Source organism: Sebastes umbrosus, chromosome 17 (genome assembly GCF_015220745.1).
Source record: "Sebastes umbrosus isolate fSebUmb1 chromosome 17, fSebUmb1.pri, whole genome shotgun sequence".
Lineage (NCBI taxonomy): Eukaryota > Metazoa > Chordata > Actinopteri > Perciformes > Sebastidae > Sebastes > Sebastes umbrosus.
The window spans coordinates 21,489,575-21,509,103 of record NC_051285.1 but is presented as its reverse complement, the minus strand read 5'-3'; the positions used below and the strand labels follow the sequence as shown (position 1 = coordinate 21,509,103).

At 41.6% G+C, this 19,529-nt stretch overlaps 1 protein-coding gene across 2 annotated transcripts in view; it reads left to right on the top strand.

The window, feature by feature from the left end:
- pcdh1a (protocadherin 1a) overlaps positions 1-17,260 on the top strand; it is a 116,622-nt gene extending 99,362 nt beyond the window's left edge. For both annotated transcript variants that reach the window (XM_037748769.1, XM_037748770.1), the window contains one exon: positions 15,470-17,260. In XM_037748769.1, coding sequence (XP_037604697.1) covers positions 15,470-15,840 — 371 coding nt within the window. In that variant the 3' untranslated portion in view covers positions 15,841-17,260. The remainder of the gene's footprint in view (positions 1-15,469) is intronic.
- The last annotated feature ends 2,269 nt before the right edge of the window (positions 17,261-19,529 follow it).

Here is a 19,529-nt window from a genome sequence, read left to right as displayed (position 1 = left end):
GAGGTGGTAATGTGTGTGTAAAAGCAGGGCTTGAAAGTACAAGTTTATAAAGACACATGGAGAAAAATTTCTTAATTAGCCTGGTGTAGCTCGTGGCTATAAGAGAGGCTCCTTTGAGCTGAGTGTCCACTGGCAGGTCCATGGGACCCTGAGTTGAAACTTTAAGGATAATTATGGAGGCAGAAATAGAAAGTGGCGGTAGAGCTCTGTTGCTCTCACTGGGGCTTACCCAGCCTCACCCCAGATGTGATTCGCAGAGCAGGTAGAGCGCTGTGCGTCGGGGAGGGGGATGCTGGCTAGGGGCCAGATCCACTTCAACCTCAGTTGGTCGGGCAGCTCAAGCCGGCATCAGAGAAAGGCCCTGGGGGTCATCTCTCCATCATAGTGTGATGGGGACCGAGAGCCGCTGAACCTCCCTCTAACTAGTGTTCTGCCCTTCAATGATGGATGGCACTTGAGGGACTGGAATTGTACTGTATGGGTCTGACATGCATTTCCTTATTTCCAGTGAGTTACAGAGGAATGGAGCCGCTCTTCGCTTTAAGGCTTTTCTCACAGTCAGTTGAGGATATCTGTGAATTCACTGCAGCTCAAGGACCTTGCAAACTCAATGAGGACTACATGCAGTGAAACTGAAAATGTCCCCCCTCTGCACTAAATGGAAAGCAGCAGTACGTCTTTTTTTTTTTTTTTTCTTTCACACACAAAATGGAAATATCCTTCTGGTGAAAGGATCAATTCTTAATTTGCGGTTTTGTGTTAACATGGTATATCATGGAGTCAATATTCTGCATGCCTTAAGCTGAATAGAAATTACTTGAATTTGTCTTGCTTAACCTCGTGGCCAAGCATGTCACAGGGCTACGCATTTAATGTGACATGACTGAACATTTTACTGCCCTATTACACAAAATCATCAGAATATTTTTTTATAGATTTTCTGGCTTTCAAAAGCAGCCTTAAAGCTCACTTTCTGGCACACGCAATCCGTTGTTCTGAAGCCAGAAGTAGAGTAATTCTGACAGAATATTGCATGAAGATGTAACTTGTTTCCATCATTTCTGCTCTAATTAGAGAGCGCACTCGACTTCAGTGTAAAATCGTGACCGATTTTTGCTATAGTTCCAAACTAGGAAGCTGTAACAGAAACATGTAGATCTGCATACAATCCCTCGGTCACCACCAAAGGTCCATTTTTACTAATTTTTGTTCAATTTCCCTTCGGCCAACTCCCTCTCAGATGGCCACATCGCAAGGTCCCAACACTTGTCACTCATCTTGATGAGCTGTCTACTTTGAAACAGTATCTAGCCTGGAGATGAGGCTACCCATCAAACGCGCCGCCACCACAGGCACTGAAAAAAACAGATGGCGAGTGCAGCCACTTTAATAAAAAAAAGCGACAGCGATGTTTACTCTTGTTGTGCATTTGCTGTATGTCTTTTCTTTTCTTTTTTTTGTCCTCCTCTTCCTGCTTTTCCCGTTTTATTGTTGTTATTGTTGTGGCTCCCTTGCACTTGATAGCCCCAATTTAGCTCCCCACAAGCCACATTCACAGGACACAAAGGCATAGTGGATGTGCCAAACATTATTGCAAAATCTCATTGAAAAGTCTCCACATTTCTGCCAAACGTGGAGGTTTAGCCATGCACAAAAAAGGTCACAGACACATCCAGACTGCTGAACTGTGTACATGACCCAATTTACCCATCGGTTCATTACATTTTCAGTATATCACCTCATAACGTAGTGGATGTCCCGTCCATTTATGTTATTTTAATGCGATGAAACACTTATATTGCTCTTTTAATGCCCTTTTAATACACAACACAGCACTAAAGTGCAGGTGTGGCGTTCATTCAATTAACCAAAATACTTGGCCTCCCAGATATGCCCAAGTGTTCCCGCCTCTCCCCCACATTTATTCCCATAACTGAGCAAATATTAGGTCAACTGTGTTACTGCGCTAGATTATTTTTGTTAGAGGGGTTCGACAACATTCAGAGGACACGAGCATTGACCCATCTTCAGCATGTCGATGCTTGTAAAAGTCAATCAAACACATGCAGCTGAATGCAATGGATCAGTAAGGAACACCAGGAGGGGGTGGAATCACGCTGGCTTTAAAAGCCGATATGATGACCCCCTGCTGCCTGGTGTGTTCCGGGTTTCCCTTTAAATCCATAATTTAAAGACAGGAATTTGCAGTTTCCTTTTAATAAGTATATATTCAATCATATTCTTGATTCCGTGTGATTCTCGTCCCCCTTGCCTTAATCAAAGCCTTGTCAGAATAAGCTATCGCCTGGCAGAGGGTGCAGACGGGCAGAGCAGCGTCGGGGGGAGATTGCTGCTGCTGTTCTTTTTCTTTTGCCTCTCCGCTACACAAAAGCCAATCTTCATATTTCATCATGTTATAAATTTGAATTGTCCTGCCTCCAAACACGCAGCTGTATTGTTCAGAGAATTGCGGGAACGGAGCTTTCCGTCCGACTGCGTTAGTATTTTGACTTTCCCACAGAATTGTCAGTCATGCAGCAACTCCCCGTCTACAGCGAACGGCCATGTAAAGCTTCGCCTCTGCAGGGTTGTTATTTAGCCGCTGCATGGGCCGCTTACATGATTCTGAAGATCGGATTTTGTGAGATTATGTTGGTGTTTGTCCATACTTGGCATTAAAACGATGTGACTGTGATAATGATTAACACAGATTTGAATAATACAGTTATCTCTTTATATAATGTGGGCTGATATATGCGGTTTGGCTGGGATGCATCCAGGCTACATAGTGCTCTGATAGCAACCTGGGGCTGACCACTTGGTTTCTGGTTTGAGGATATGATGTACGATGGGATGATAAAAGTTGTGCTGGAACAACCATGGCCCAAAGGCAAGGCTATGTAGTCCACAAGTCATGGAAAAAAATGTTGAGAATGTCACTACTGGGTAAAAAAAACCTCTCGGAAACTGTGTTCTTCACTTCGTTTCTACGTCCCATTAGCAGCTTACGTTCCCTAGTTAACCACGTCTCGCACTGCAGACTGACTTTGGAAATCAAAGGCTGAATTAGCGAAGAGATAACATCTTGATCGAAAGGGGAGGGAAAACAACAAATGGATCATGGAAGACATCCGTTTTACATGTCAATAAGATCAATGCGTGAAAGATAGTGAGCATGAAAGGGGCGCATAGGAATTAACTCCAGGTGTCCTGTGAGGAAAATAATTCCCTCTTTGATAATTAGAGCTGTAGATCACATATAAGGAAGACTTTGATTTTCTTATTGATGAAAAGAAAATGAGTTGCACCTACGTTATCTGGTCTGATTTGGAACATAGAGACAGTAAAATCCAGTCAACATGTTGGATTTCTATTGGGATATTTTTTCACCTCTGTTGTTTCCTGGTTTTATACAAAAGAAAAAGCTTCTTCTATTCAAATCAAGAAAGCTAATTTGTAATGGGTTAAATGGAGGCTCTTAGAGACATGTTAGCATGTGGGCAGCAAACTAAGATAAAAGCACAACAGTAACATATTGCGACCTGAGTAGAAAAGCCCATTACAGTAAGTGTTTCTAGGAAAATTCAGTTCAAGGAAAAAATAAACAGCTTAAATGCGACGGACATTTGAACAGCAAGACTGAATGTTTCTTTTTCTGCTGTTGCGAAATGAAACATCCCCTATACCTGCTAGTATGTGGCCGTGGAGCGCTGCCACTGTGGTAGAAAAGGGCCATAGAGTGCAAAAGCCTGAAGAGGGAAGAAAGCTTCAAAGGCAGGGACCAAGAAAGAGACATTCAGACGCGAAGAAAGAAAGAACGTTTGGGTTGTGAGACAGGAATAGACAAGTGACTCTTCAAGTAAATGTCACACAGCAATCAGGGACGGGTCGTGCAATGAAACGGTCTGTCTAATTATCATGACAATAGTTTTCATTAAATCAGTCATAAACTTCACAAAAATGTATTTTTGGTGATTTTTTTCTTCAGCTCCATCTTCACTTTCCAACCTCAGAGCTGTCACCAATTATTAAGCCAAATAAAGTCTTGCATGTTTTATTCGCTAATCTGCACCGGAAACCAGACTTCTGCTTCTTCAACTCACAGCAGAACCGAGCAGCAGAAGCAGAGTTCAATGAAGTTGTTCGGCTAGAAATATATATTCTTAACATTTTCTAACCAAGTTTGCTTAAGCTTCCTTGACCTGTGCAGAATTTGTAATGGAGTTACACTTTGTTGCACAAAAAAAAAGTACCAAAAAAAAGCCTATTGAGCGTCCAGTCACAACCCCACGCCACAGGGATTTAGTCTACATGTCTTTGAGCTTTTCTAATTAAATTGCTCGGAAAAGTGAATGGGAAATGTGAGGTTTCCTATTTCAAGAGTGAGAGAAAAAGAGGGAGACAAAGGAGCAGAGTGGGCCTAAATGTAATTATGCAAGCAGGTTATCGCATATGATAAGATTATAAAATTCGGTAACCCTTTACTAAATCCATTTCCCAATAATGACACCTAAAAATGTCTATGCAGTGATGTTCTTCGTCATTCAATGTTACATGTTGTTATAGTGTAAAAGGGATTATTACATTTTCATACTGTTCATAATGTTTAAGTGTATTTACATCATATTGAACATGTGTTAAGAAGTGGGTCTGTATTTTAATGCTAATCAGCAACCATGTGTTCAGTATTACTCCCTACATCAACTGTGGCGCAGCCCGCAATAAAGATTTAAATGAGCAGCATTAATAAAATACCTGTATTGGCCTAAAGAAACAAATGCAGATTTCTAAATTTAGGCACTGATGTCTCACTAATGCCTTTCAAACTCGACATGCACATTCTCTTCTCCCCGAAGCCCACTCTGCATGAATATGAGATTGAATACAGCGTATAGAGTTCTGCTGTTTATTATCCGAGCTGACTGCACCGATAAAAGATTCAAGCAAAAACGATGTAGGCATCTCTCGAGTTAACTTGAGTAACGGTACGTCTGTGGTTAAGACGTACTGTGCTGTAGGTTGTGTGACGTCTTAATGCAAATGGATGGGTTAGATTATCTGGAGACCTACTTTCTATGTATTTGTTGCCTTGCAGCTCCACTTCCTGACTGCAGAAACAAAACTGGTATTGTGTTGGGTAACACTTTCTACGACGCCCATGTCTATAATGCATCATAAATATACTTATAATGTGTTGTGATTTGCTTTTAGCACTATAATTATATGTATAAGCACTCATGCATATGCATAATGCCTAATAACAATAATCACAACACATTATAAAGCATTTTATAATGACATATAAGGTCAAGTATCAATACTTCATCATTGCTGGTCACTCACTGCCTTTTTTTTCTTTTGGGACGAACATAATGTATTATAAATCCCATAGTTGTAATCTTCTTATTATGGATTATAATCACTGTTATAGTGTGATTATAAGTTCTTCTAAGTGGTCATTGTTTGCTTTAAGTAAAGTAAAAATTAAATTTTCAACAATGTATGTGTTGTTCTTGCATGATGCTATTTTTCACTGTAATTAACACAAATAATGACCACTTAGAGGAGCTTATAATCACATTTTAATGCATTATAAAAGTGATTATAATGCATTATAAAAATAGTATAATGTATTACAACTATGAGATTTATATGATCTTCGCAAAAACAAACTGTCAGTGAGTGACCAGCAGTTATAAAGTTTATTATGATACTTGACCTTATAAAGGCCTTTATACACCGGGGGCGTGATGAATAAACAACATGAAAATGCAAAATAATTGCCTGTGAATATTATATGTCTAGGGCTTTTATTGTGAAAGGTAAGAACGTAAGGATTGGATCTGGTCTGCACTGCCTTTGTCAAGGTTGAAAGGTGTAATAAGGTTTGCCGTCTTGGTTCGGCCTCCGTGTTGTTGTTTCATAAACTCAACCCGTTCTGCACAACGTGATTGGTTGATGCCTTTATTCGCAGTGCGAAAGCTCATAAAAAAATTTACCTCGTTCCGGAAAAAAAAATTAAGTTGCGTTCTGTGTGAAAGTATTCATGTCAAAAACAACAGTTTGAAAAAGATATATATACGTGCGAATTAATTGCACACAAAAAAAACGTGTGAAACGGCCTTAAGTCATTATAAAATGCTTTATAATGTGTTATGATCTTTGTTATAAAGCATTATGAATATGCATGAGTGCTTATAACTATAATTACACAGTGCTATAAGAAGATATATAATACATTATAAGTATGTTAATGATGCATTATACACATGGGCGTCATAGAAAGAGTTACCGTTTGAACTAACTCAATGAAAGAATACTCGTGAAACTGGGAACTGGACTTATAGTATAATCATAAACCTGAATCTCTTCGTGATAAATAATTTGTTTGCTTGTTGTTGTTTTTTTTGCATTGGCAGCTGCTGCAGATCAATATTGTGTTGTCAAGGTTCAGAATGCAATTTCCAGTCAGTAATTGGCCAGCAAGCCAAACATATTGTTGTGGGCAGAGGCATGAAGCTGTTCCCCACACAAGCATTTTCACAAAACACCTCCGTGCACCAACAGAGAAACGATTATATTACTTACAACTCCAACTACATCATCATTTAGAGCCGTTTCCTCCCTGTCCTCTAACCAATGTTTTGTATCTGTTTTATCTGGAGATGCCTTGTGCGTGTCACAGTTTGACAAAGCCTTAGTATTGGTTGACATATCACACCGCATATCAACTTCTCAATTGGAGGAGCTGGTGCATGGCGTGATCTGTCAGCAGGTGCTAAGGCTTTGTCAAATGCAGTGATACAAAAGGCAGTCTTCAAATATAGGAACTGTAAGACAAAATGGTGGATGGTGAGAGAACTGACAGGAGGTGTACCGTCACCCACTGAACCATCTACAGCGGCTTCTCCTGACGTGCCTCTGGCCGACACGTCCACGCATCAGCCTTTGTCAGCAAGAGGCTCGCCTGCTGAGGAAATTGGCCGAGAATACAAACCTTACCGAATCTGTGAAGGAGAAATGTGCCTTAAACTTTCAACACCAACTATTATCCTGGCATCAGCCTCTGTGGAGTCAAAAACAGATTAATAAACTAAAACATTTTACCGTTATTACTAAAAGTCGTTTCTCACCAGTGCGATGGAAATTTTCGGCATGACAACTATGCATACCGGTTCCGGTGCAAATTATCCCTGTTGCCGTGTTCCATTTTCGTCAACGAAGCCAAATGAGTTTCCTCCTAAATAGAGTTTATGTTCACTCCACACAACACAAAAGTATCCAGACAGACAGTTAACTATACAATACATAAACTAATCGGACCCCAAATTTGATGCTAATTCTGACGTTAGCTGTTGTGGCTAACGTTAGCAAGTGCATATAAGCTACATTACCATCTTCATCATATCCTAGCTGGTGGGTGATCTCAAGCCACATATTTTCCTTTATTTGGCTGTTGAGGTAGCAGTGTTTGTTGTACATTATAGAGTGCTCCAGGGATGACACATTTTTGTATGCCAACCCGAAAGTTAGCAAAAAAAAGCCCAGCCCATCTGTCTGAAAAGTCTGTTACCCCGAAAACAAACGGCTATTGTTCCGAGGCCCATTGCGCCGGACATACACACTCTCCATGCAACAAACAGAAGCACATGGCTAATTATTATGCAGAATGACGGAGATCAGTTGGACCAAAGGATTTCATTGGCAGGGAGAAATCTCCATAAAAATCAGTTTTTATAAATTCCCGTGCTGATTTTGAGGATGAAAATCTGTGCTTGGTGTGAAACGGCCTGTAGAGACCAAACACATACAGAATGATCTCCAAGGCTGCGTAAGAGGCCGTACACATGCCGCATCTTTTGCACGCTCAAATCCATCCTCAAATGCGAGATGAAAATAGTTCAACTTTTGTAACATGTCATATGACGAGGAACAACCAATCACAGCCCGCAGATATCTTTTCTTTCTTCCATAAATATGAGTTTATGGTAAAATATATGGAGGAGAAGTTAATTATTATAGTGCAGGACTACCAGAGCTTTACAATCTGTCCAGCGGACTGTTATCCTGGCTTCACCCCTTTCTGTCAGAGGACGTCGCAACATTCGGTTGAAAGGTCCGCCAAATTGACACAGAGAAATCGAGTGTAAAGCTACTGTGAGGGATTTACGGTGCTGGAAATGCATTTATCTTTGTTCTGATTGTGTTTAGTTTAGTCAGTGAGGCTTTCTGCTAAATTAACGCAGCTTCATCATCATCGTCATCGCAGCACGCAGGTTTTGGTTGCTTAAAAACGGCAGGCGTAACAGCAGCGCAACCTCCCAAGCACAATGGAAAGAAAGAAAAAAGCTGGCGTTTTCCACGTGTGTGCGGCCCCTAAAGTGATGCATTCACATGTTTTTCTAATAGTTAAAAAAAAGTAAACTTTTTCCAACAATGCTGTCTACGAAAGCAGTTGCTGCTGTGTATGTGAACTGTTGTACACAGAGCATGCTGGAGAATAAATGCGTACCAATCATCTGCAGAATATCACCACAGCATTGTCACTAAATGGTTAACTGCAGGCCTATCTCACATGTCACTTTCCATATAGGTGAGGTGACAAAGCCTTCAAGCCTACACATTCTAATTTTGCTCGTGAGATGCGAAAGTGCATGTCTGAGGTTACAAGCTCTGCCATTGTTCTTTTGTATTCCATTACAATGAGCAGGGGAAAATGTGCACGTCAACACTATGTTTTGCGTGCTCGTAGCAAGTTTCCCTCGGTTAAAAATGCTCCCCTCTGGAGGGGAAGAAAAAAAAAAAAAAAGAGACTGTTTTTTGGTAGCTTCTGCTTACTGTGAGAAACTGTTCTGAACACTTGAATAACAAGACTTGACATGTCATAGCTAAAGAAATACAACACAAAAACCCTGGTTTTTCTTGTTGTTTTTCCTCACGGAGGATGACAACCACAGAATGCATCATACCCAGTTATTACACTGATGGCCAGCAACAGACGCTAATGTCTGCTCAGATATGAGATATTTCTTCTTTTTTCCTTTTTGTTTTCTCTCGCTGAACTTTTTAGTCATTTGCCACATAAACTGTTTTGCAGGGACCGCAAATACACCATTAATATCACTCACGCGCTCCCGAACGATAGTAGCTGTTTTCTCCCCCCGCACTCCCCGCCCGTTATCCCTCTACGAGCTGTGGGTCTCTCATATTTGTTCGCCATCGATCATAGCGGTGTGGCGCGCACGCTGGAAAGCAGCCGGTGGGGAGAGGCAGCATTTGCAATCAAACAGAGAGGAGCAGTGTGAAATCTCAGGAAGAGGCAGCTTCCCCCATGCCCGTGGGCAGGGGATCAGACGATGAGGAAGCCTGCCTCAGACACTCAACACCTCCCACTGGCACCCTGATGCAAGCAGCATGCAAACCCACCCCTCACATGTATCTGTCAGCCGGGGGGGGGGAGGGTTAAGCTCTGTGTGTACCCCCACTCTGTGGAGTGCAAGTTATGCTACTGCAGTGGAGGTGCTTTTAGAAGTAAGGTTCACTGGGAGTCGTTGATGTGGTATTGAAGGTGGTAGAAGGTGGAAATTACTGTGTTTTTTTTACCCTTTTTCATGATATTGCTTTAAGCGAGCAGATGGGGCTGACCCTATATATAAAGGAGGAAGCTACAGGTGCAATCTATCTTCAAGTCTAGAGGAAAAGAATTCAGCTGTGCAGAGACTCAGAAATGTCATTGAGTCACTGCTCTTCAAAAAACCAAATCACAAGCTCTCTAAATCCAGTCAGCCTGTTCCAGCCAGTGGCGTAATAGTGCTGCGGTTCGCCTATCTGTCCTCCATTGTCCACCATGGCTCTCCCCATCCATGACATACAAGACTATAAACTCCAAAGGGTTTGTTCCAGACTGCGAGCAGATTTATTTCAGGTGCACGGTACAGTACGGGAGAAAGCCGGCTCGAGTGGGTGGGAAAATACCCAATTTTCCCGCTGCGCCTTTTGGCTGCACCTTTCACCCCCGATGTTGACTCATCTCGCTTCGTCGCGTACCGCTGAATATTCAAAACAATGGTCGAGCGTGGGAGTGTGTTTTGATGTGCAGAGCAGACGGTATTCTGCCACACTGTAAGTGGGCACTGCAGCCACAGATGGCTAATAGTCGCAGCAAAAGGGAGACACAAAAGTGTAATTATCAGGATTGATTTTATTTTTTTTTATATTGTAGAGATAGAGTTGAGTGTGACAGAAAGGTCAGGGCAAGCAAATGTGAAAAACCTTCACAAATAATACTTTCTAAGCGATTCGTCCTTATGACATGTTGAAATATTTGTGTGAGCTGACGTGTGTGCAGTGCTTGAAGTGGGCCGGTACTCACCTTCTACATTTTAGTCCTTGGCATACCGTAACTTTTTGTTGCGTACCGGCATTTTTCACAAGCTGCTGGGACCTTTTTCTGCCATCTTCATATCAGGTTCTTCAGGCGATTCGTACAGCGCAGTGCCCGAATTTTTTGCACCGCGCCTCATAAGCCGTATGAACATAAAAACAATGTGGAGAGCATCTGGACGAGCCGACGCACGGCGAACGAGGGTGCTGTGACTTATCGATACAATGTTCACGTTCTTTTTGTAAAATAATTTGTAAACTGTTGGTCATAACTTTTTGTTATTTGTGAACAAATATAATTATTGAAACATTATTTAAAAGTTTTCTGAATCTGCTCTTTGAGAGCAAACATGATGAAGACTGTGATATTTGTAAATTAGGGCTGTGAATCAATTAAAATATTTAATCGCATGATTGTCCATAGTTAATCACGATTAATCGCAAATTAATCGCACAATTTTTATCTGTTCAAAATACACCTCAAATGGAGATTTGTCAGATATGTAATACTTATATCGTCATGGGAGTGGGCAAATATGCTTGCTTTATGCAAATGTATGTATATATGTATTTCTGGAAATCAATTAACAACACAAAACAATGACAAATATTGTCCAGAAACCCTCACGGTACTGCAAATCATAACATGGCAAACTCAAGCCCAACCGGCAACAACAGCTGTCAGTATGTCAGTGTGCTGACTTGACTATGACTTGCCCCAAACTGCATGTGATTATCATAAAGTGGGCATGTCTGTAAAGGGGAGACTCTTGGGTACCCACAGAATCCATTTTCATTCACATATCTTGAGGTCAGAGGTCAAGGGACCCCTTTGAAAATGACCATGACAGTTTTTCCTTATCAAAATATAGCGCATGTTTGGAGCGTTATTTAACCCCTTTCTCAACAAGCTAGTATGACATGGTTGGTACCAATGGATTCTTTAGGTCTTATTAGTTTCCAGTATACCAGTATCTTCACTATAACTTTAAAACTGAGCCCGCTACAACCTAAAAAAAAAACACAAATTCTCTTAATGCATTGAAGAAATTAGTTGCATTATAATGAATTTGCGTTGACACATTATTACCGCGTTAACTTTGACAGGCTTAGTGTAAATATTGAAATAATCATGATGTCAAATTTCATAGTTTTAAGTCAAAAACCTTCAAATTTCCTTTGGGGACGACCTCCAAACCCAATATCTTCAAGTATCTTTTATTCATTGATGAAATTCAGAATGTGTCTCTTTATCCTGCTGCATAATATGTAGGAGCATCCTGACTGGGACGCTGCTCCTAAAACCTGAATAATACCCGATTATAGGCGACAAATAAACACAGGAAAGCACTTTAACTAATAACACTATGGGTAAATATACAAACACACCACCTTAACGCCATAAAGTTCCAGTTAGAATTTTATTGGGAGTATTATAGGCATATATAACAATAATATAATAATAATAATATCACAACTGATTATGACTGACACAGTATGACAAGCTTAATACATAAATAAATAGGAATAAGTCACAAGAGATTGCCGATACACACGCCAACATGAGAATCAGAGAGTACTGGCACCTATTATTTTTTTTCCACTTCGAGCACTGCGTGTATGACAGGAAATTACACGCACTATAGAACGCTAATGAGAGCATGCAGCAACAATCACTCCAACATGACAGGTTGCGGTTGAATATAGACCTCCCATTTGTTAAATTATCTATTAAAGAACAGACAATATGTCAGAGCTACTTTTATAAATAAAACCGTATAACATATTGATGAAAACGCTAACAGACAAGGTAATGGCCTAACTAAAATAGCCCGGCATTAGAGCATCTCTGTTCTCCGTCGATGACGTGCGATATGCGGCTTTGGCACCGTTTGGAAGAAAAATGGCAGACATTTTGGCGAGCTAGACGGCGCGTTGAGCTGTCATCGCTGATTTTCTGGCCCCTCGGTTGATGACGAGCGCGGCTCAGGATGGGCTTTAATATCCTGTCACTGGTGCACGGCATCATTTTACATTACGTGCTTTCTTTTCGCTGGCATTTCATTACATTAAGTCCAAATTATATTTTCTGAAAAAACACGGTCGACCTAAAGTCAATTACCAGTCAGTGAGGATGTGGCAATTAACCTTTATGTCTTTTATCCCTTTGACTGAATTAGTTAAAAGAGAAATTACACATTAAATAGGCAAATATGGGACATTGCTGGCTAACTGTAAGCCCTTTCACATGCACACATATACTGGATAATTCATAAAGAAAGAATGCCCAATTATGGCATGGGAGGTGTTTTAGAAAACCTGTGTAAATGCACCTTTTTTCTCCCTCCCACCCCCGCGCAGTTGATTTTTAGTCGTGGAGCCACGCAGACTTTTACACAAGGGGCGCTTGGTGTGGCATAAACCTCCTGGAAGCTGTGGAGAGGTTTTAATCAAGTGTGAAATCCTTTTGGAGTAGATGCCTACACGACTGTGCTTGTGCTTAGAAGCGTACTCGTCAACCCCTCTCCTCCCCCCACTCCCCAACTCTCTCCTCCTATGAACATCTTTTGTATCAAGAGTCCATTCCGCCGCAGCGATGCATACAGACAACGCTCTTAGCGGAGCCGAGAAAATGAAACTCCAATCATCATGCATGAGGCAGCGGCGCGTACACGGGCACACTCTTCGCCTTGTCTCAGAGCACCAAAATTTGGTTTTCTTCTTTCCTAATCGGGCATAAAAGTGTCGTTCATTCGTTTTGAAAAGAATCACTGACATTGGCCTTGTAAACAGAAAGAGGAATTTGCCACTTAAGCATAATGATATAATTAAGCATGAATAAGGCAGAGCGCTGCTCAATTGTAAAGTAAATGTATTAAATAGCCCTAAACATCTTGCCATTTAGGATTATTGGAACAATGAGATTAACGGCAACAATGGATGGAGCTATGCATTCTTTAATGAACAATGGGACAATTGTGTATGGATTACCCATGAGGACTGGATGTCGGAGACATAAATAAGGAAAATGAGAAAAACACAGCTTCCACTATACTTTTTATTTAAGCAGCATCGGAACAAATATGATTTAAAGACATTTAAAACAGTCACTATATCCTGACAGTATATGACAGTAGTGCATGAGACAGGTAATCTGAAAAAAAAAATCATGTGCCTCTGTCCTCCGGTGCTCCTAATGGGATCTGCAAGATTTCACAGACCGGAGGAAAACAACCAATCAGAGCCGAGCTTGAGCCTTGCTGTCTCTGAGCAGCTGTCAATCACTCAGAAACTCCAATCAAACGGTCAAACTAGGCAGCGCTGATCAAATTCTGTTACTATAATGCCTATTTGTTGCATACAATGTTTTTAGAAACATCTTGACCGCTTGATCGGAGTTTGCGATTGATTGACAGCTGCCTCTGTTGAATGAACAGCCAATAGGAACGCTCTCTCTCTCTGAAATGACCTGTAATTGGCCAAAGTCTCCCGTCCCGGGCTAGATTTTTTAAAGCCTGAAAACAGAGCCAAGAGGAGGTGCAGTAGTCTAGTTTCCTCTCAGAACACTTGAATTATAATATGCTGAAAGGTTATTATGGAGTTTTTTGCCCAACAATGCCAAAAACATCCTGCCAAATGCTGCTTTAAGCAGTTTAAAATCTGAAATCACACACAAGCTTGTCTCACTCTGCCTTTTGATTGATTGAAGTCTCGGTGGTCCAGATGCAAGTTATTTTTTTCCAGCCTCAGAGCTCTGACATTTTGTGGGATGATTATCTATTGCCACTAGTCATGAGCGCAATACTGATGCTACGTCTCATAGGCTTACTGTCACGGTGGCATTTGCTCTATTAGTTGTGAACTCTCACCGCTGCTTCTAATACGTCATCCGTCGCGGGTTGCATCATCCGCATGCAGCAACATCTTCCTGCTCGTCGTGTGTCTGCAGCCCTGAGCTTTCTTTCTTTACGAATACATTTACTCTCTTTCACACACGGCGTCCCGTCGCCACAAAAAAAAAAACACAAGTGATGGACGTGTTCTTTCATGGCGCGGACAGCGTCGAGGCGTTACAGTAATGCATTCATCACGGCAATCAAAAGTTTACATGGAGGGGGGGTGACACGGCAGACTCACAGATCTTCTGCTCTCCTCTTCGCAGACATTGATTTGGCTGTCCTAGTCGGAGTCTGAGGGGATAACAAAGATAAATTGAGTGGTATTTCCATTAAATCCGGGGCTGTGTGTTTAGCTTGTCAACAGGTGGGCTGCTTAACAAGTCTATTAGCCGCCAGCTGCACATTTTTTGGAAAACAAATAACGTGGGTTCTCCTTTAGTGCAGTTTTACTTTTCAGTCCTACTCTTCTTGAGCGATCGCGCCAAGGCAAACTTATTTTCGGAGCTTTCGCAGCTTGTACATTTAAATGAGGTCACTGGGTCATGGGCCCATTTATTTAATTAGGAGCAGTTGAATAAAAAATGGATGATAATCAAGGGCAGGGAACTCATTTCAGCACTGTCAATCAATAACTCATTCAACAATGGTTTTGCCCAAAGGGACCCAGCCATTCCCCCTTTGTAACCAAACACTGCCTGTCTGGTATTTTGTCCATCCTTGCTGTCTTCTTTTTCATATTTGGAGCACCATTTACTGCACACAAATCGCATGTAATAGAAATCAATACTGTATTGAGCATGTTAACAATACAGTGATGTATTACAAGCATGCCAGACAAACTGCTGTTGGATACTTCTAAATGGCATAGACACAGCACGCCATCTCCTGAATGTATCACATCAGCTAGTGGACTACACACACACACACACACACAGAGTAGTGCTCATTACACAGCGCATAGCAACAGCTACATAGCAACTGCTGCCGACTGCTTAGCAACAGCTGCAAAGACATCAAGGAGGGAGGGGGGCGGCGGTGGTGGGTTTCATGGGGTGTTTCAGATGACACCATTTCTGTTCACAAATGGCTTTTTACAACTTTTTTTTTTATGAATGTTGTGATGTTTATCCTCATGAAGCTCTTCTGACTCTCTGACGGTGCTGTTTTCTCTCTCTTCTTTCCCACAGACATCCGCTCCCTCCCTGACGTAGCGATGACCGGAAACTGTACGACCGAGTGCAGCGAATTGGGCCACTCGGACGCCTGCTGGATGCCCGGGCATCCCTCTCCCGTACGCAAGACCAGGAACCCCCCGAAACTCTCCACCTTCGTGCCTTACCAGGAGAGAGGGAGCCTGGGACGCCTGGCCAACGGGAGCGCCAGGATGGGCGGCGAGGAGCACCGGCCGCGCCTCCCGCCCTCCCGCAGTGCCTATTCCAACAGCGGTCATGACGCCGGTCAGGACTGCCCCTTAGAGGAGATGCCCCTGAGCGTGGCCTCTGAGTTCCCGCCCACTTCCCCCGCCGCCCACACTCCAAAAAGAGAAATTTACCTGTGAGGAAGATCTGATTGGTGCAAAAAGGAAAAGGTACACCCACTCCAGAAGGGGAAACAGGCTAAAGCCAATGCCCGTCTCGTAGGTAACAATAGGCTGTGACTCATCCAATCACTGGCACGAACACTTGTGTTTTGTCATTTTCCTCCTTAAATTATTAATTTATTAGCATATTTATTACGAATTCCACAAAGTTAATTGATGCACTCACTCATTTATTTATACAAAAATCCTGAAGGATTCTAACCGATCAAAAGGAAGCGCAGACGGTAATTGCTACTTTAGTAGTGACTAATTATTGTTGTAGTTAGCCAAGTCCCATTCTGTGAAGTGATCTCTTGAATTTTGAAAGTTGTGATCAGTGCTCTTGTGCCATTATTAGATATAATTTCATAGACAGCCAGTCGGGCCCTATCGGAAAGGCTTAACACTTTCAATCAAAAATCTTAATGTACAGTGCTGTAAATACATTTGAATGGTGTGTTCTACATATATTTTTGTCTGGCGTTTAAGCTAAAAAAGAAAAAAAAAAGAAAACTTTGCCTCAGAATTTTTGCATATTTAAAGCTTTTCTTTGCTGCTGCTGTTTAAAACTTGATTGAAAACATCATCCAGAAGTGGAGCTTGATATCGTGGTCGCTCCACACACACATACACACACACACGCGCACACACATACACCTTCGACCCCTAATCATAGTAGAATGGCCTTTACCTCTGCTCCCTGTAGAGCTCTGCCACTGGTGGAGAAAGCTGTGTGGCAACATTTAAACTGACATTATGTTCCACTGACTCGCAGCACTGTGACCTCTCATGAAACCGGTCGACTTGGCCACAGTACCCCCGGAGTCACGATGACCAAAACACAGAGTGTGCTCACCAGAGGCGTTCTGATTGGCTTTTTCCTATATAAAAAACCCTGTGACACACTCTGTTGATGAAATCCTACCAGTGTATCAGTTTAAAAAGCTCTTCTCTGTCGTGACAATCAGACGGGCTCTTGCAAATCCTTTCCCCCCCTAAAGCTCGCAGTCCTTTCCCCTTCACGATCCATAAGAACTTGCATAGATCTAATGAATGCATAAAGAGGTATTTACATGAAAGGGCACTTGAGCGTGGAGAACTACTGGAGAGATTGAGCACTTGCGGAAGTTAATATCACGCCGATGTACTACACCAGTGCTCCATGTTGAGAGTTTTTCAAAGTAGCAGTTCTCACTAGATATGTATACTTCTTTCAGAGGGCAATTCAATACACAGTGTGGACCTTGAAGCAAAGAGTGTAGACGCAAAGAGACGACACGCTGGTGCTTTTTCGACAACGGACGCTAGATGGCTGCTATTTTGGACTGAAAACGCCAAATGTATATAAAACAGGATGATTTTTTTTTTAGGTAAATCAACTTCCCAGTACGAACACTTAAATGGCCCTCATTTAAATAATGATGTCCTAAAAGTTGTAAAATTAACTAATAGCCAAATCCAGAGTTATTTTCCTGGGCATAGTGAACGTGCATCAGACCCACGGGACTGCATCGCCATGCACACTTATATGACATATCCGGTTCTGGATATATTGGCTGTAATTCATCACTTTTATTATCCTAAAATTAGGGCTTTCAAAGTTAACGCGATAATGATGCGTTAACGCAAGTTTGTTTTAACGCCACTAATTTATTTAAAGCATTAATGCAACTTGGGATTTTTAGGTTGTAGCATGCTCAATTTTAAAGGTAGTAAAGATTCTGGTATCCTAACCTATGTTGCTAAGGAGGCTAAATAACGCACCAAACTTGCACTAAACTTTGGCGAGTAAAAACTGTCATGGTCACTTTCAAAGGGGTCCCTTGACCTCTGACCTCAAGATATGTGAATGAAAATGGGTTCTATGGGTACCCACGAGTCTCCCCTTTACAGATATGCCCACTTTATGATAATCACATGCAGTTTTGGGGCAAGTCATAGTCAAGTCAGCACACTGACACACTGACAGCTGTTGTTGCCTGTTGGACTTGAGATACCATGTTATGATTTTAGCATACTTTTAATGCTAAATGTAGTACCTGTGAGGGTTTCTGGACCATTGACCATTGATTTACAATAATAAATATATACATATATTTACATAAGGCATTCATATTTGAGAGTATTAAATACTTGACAAATCTCCCTTTAAGGTACATTTTGAACAGTTTTAATCAATTGACAGTCGTAATTATAATACACCCATCGGCTGTAAGCCGGTACTGTGGTGGATGTATTAACGCCTCTGTTCCCAAACAACCGACTATCGGCCAGTAGCTAGTAGCGCTAGTAGCATGACATTAACATAATTTAATGTAGTTGTAGGCTTTTTACTAACACGCAGGGCAAAAGCACAGAACACAACCTCTTATACATCCCTGGTCTGTGATCTATTGGACATCTATTTTGGAGGTCTTTGACATGAAAAAGTTTGAAATTGCTCTCAAAATCTGTGTGTTGGATATTTTCTAATTTCCATTTATGTCCATCACTCACTTTATGCTCCTCTGGGAAGCGGACGTGGCAAAATATTGAAATAAATAGGTATTATATGTTATAATAGTATGCATATTGATAATATTTTTATCATTCAACACAGGCCATTTTGGTAGACATTCAAATTATGACAATAGAATAGACATAATTTAGTTTTACTGGCGTCCAGTAGTCGTTTTCAGTCCAAAATGGCGGAAGCGTAACTCTGCAACTGCAGTGTCGTTCACTTATTAGCAATATACATTCTTTGCTTGAAGTCCAATGAATAGATGGGTTTGAAGACATCTTGGGAGTTATCATCAATAATGAGGAATTTCACTTAAATGATCAGTTATTAATATCTAAATGTTGTCGAGCTAAAACATAGGTTTAGATAGCAGGCTCGATTTACTGAAACTCCTGTTAATTATGATTTTCCCTCTATTGAGGACAACACGCTTAATAAATTATAAGGCATTTTTCCCTCCTCTGGCTATTGAACAGAGAGGAAAAAAAATAGGGCATGCCCGTGGGCTTCATTTATCTTTACAAAGATTTTCCAAGTGAATCTGAAGGATATGTCTGAAGGACACTGCGTATTAGTCAGTAATTGGATGTTAATGATGACAACACTAGCCTGCCTTACAACGTCGTGGAGCCGGCCGTCCGTCTTTGATTTAAACATTGATTTGATTAGATTTGTAGATACCTCTCACCCCCGCGGAGTATTTCCATAGTGAGATTGTGCGTCTGAGTAAGGGTGGAAGAGCCTTGAATGGACATTTCCTAATTAGGGTGAGTAATGAGTCTCGAGCCGGGGCATGTGTGAGCACACCCCCAGGACAAGGCACCCACCAGATAATGCAAATCCACCCGCAGAGCTACAATCAGTTAAAAGGGGTATTTTTATCAGCGCTTACCTCACCGCCGCCACCATTGGAAAGCGGAATAATTAAACTGAAAACATATGGAAATTACTGGACATGGCCCGTGATTAAATAAGGTGGGCGATTATCCTGCCTTGAGGGGGAGAAAGCACATTATGCCGTTTTCAAAGCCATTTAGCGACTGAAATAAAATTCAAACAACAGCCATGATACACTGTGATTAAACCCCCACGGCTCCACCAAGCACCCCTCTCTCAGCCGCGGATACAGCGGCCGACTCAAAGCAGCGGGGTAAGATCGCTGACC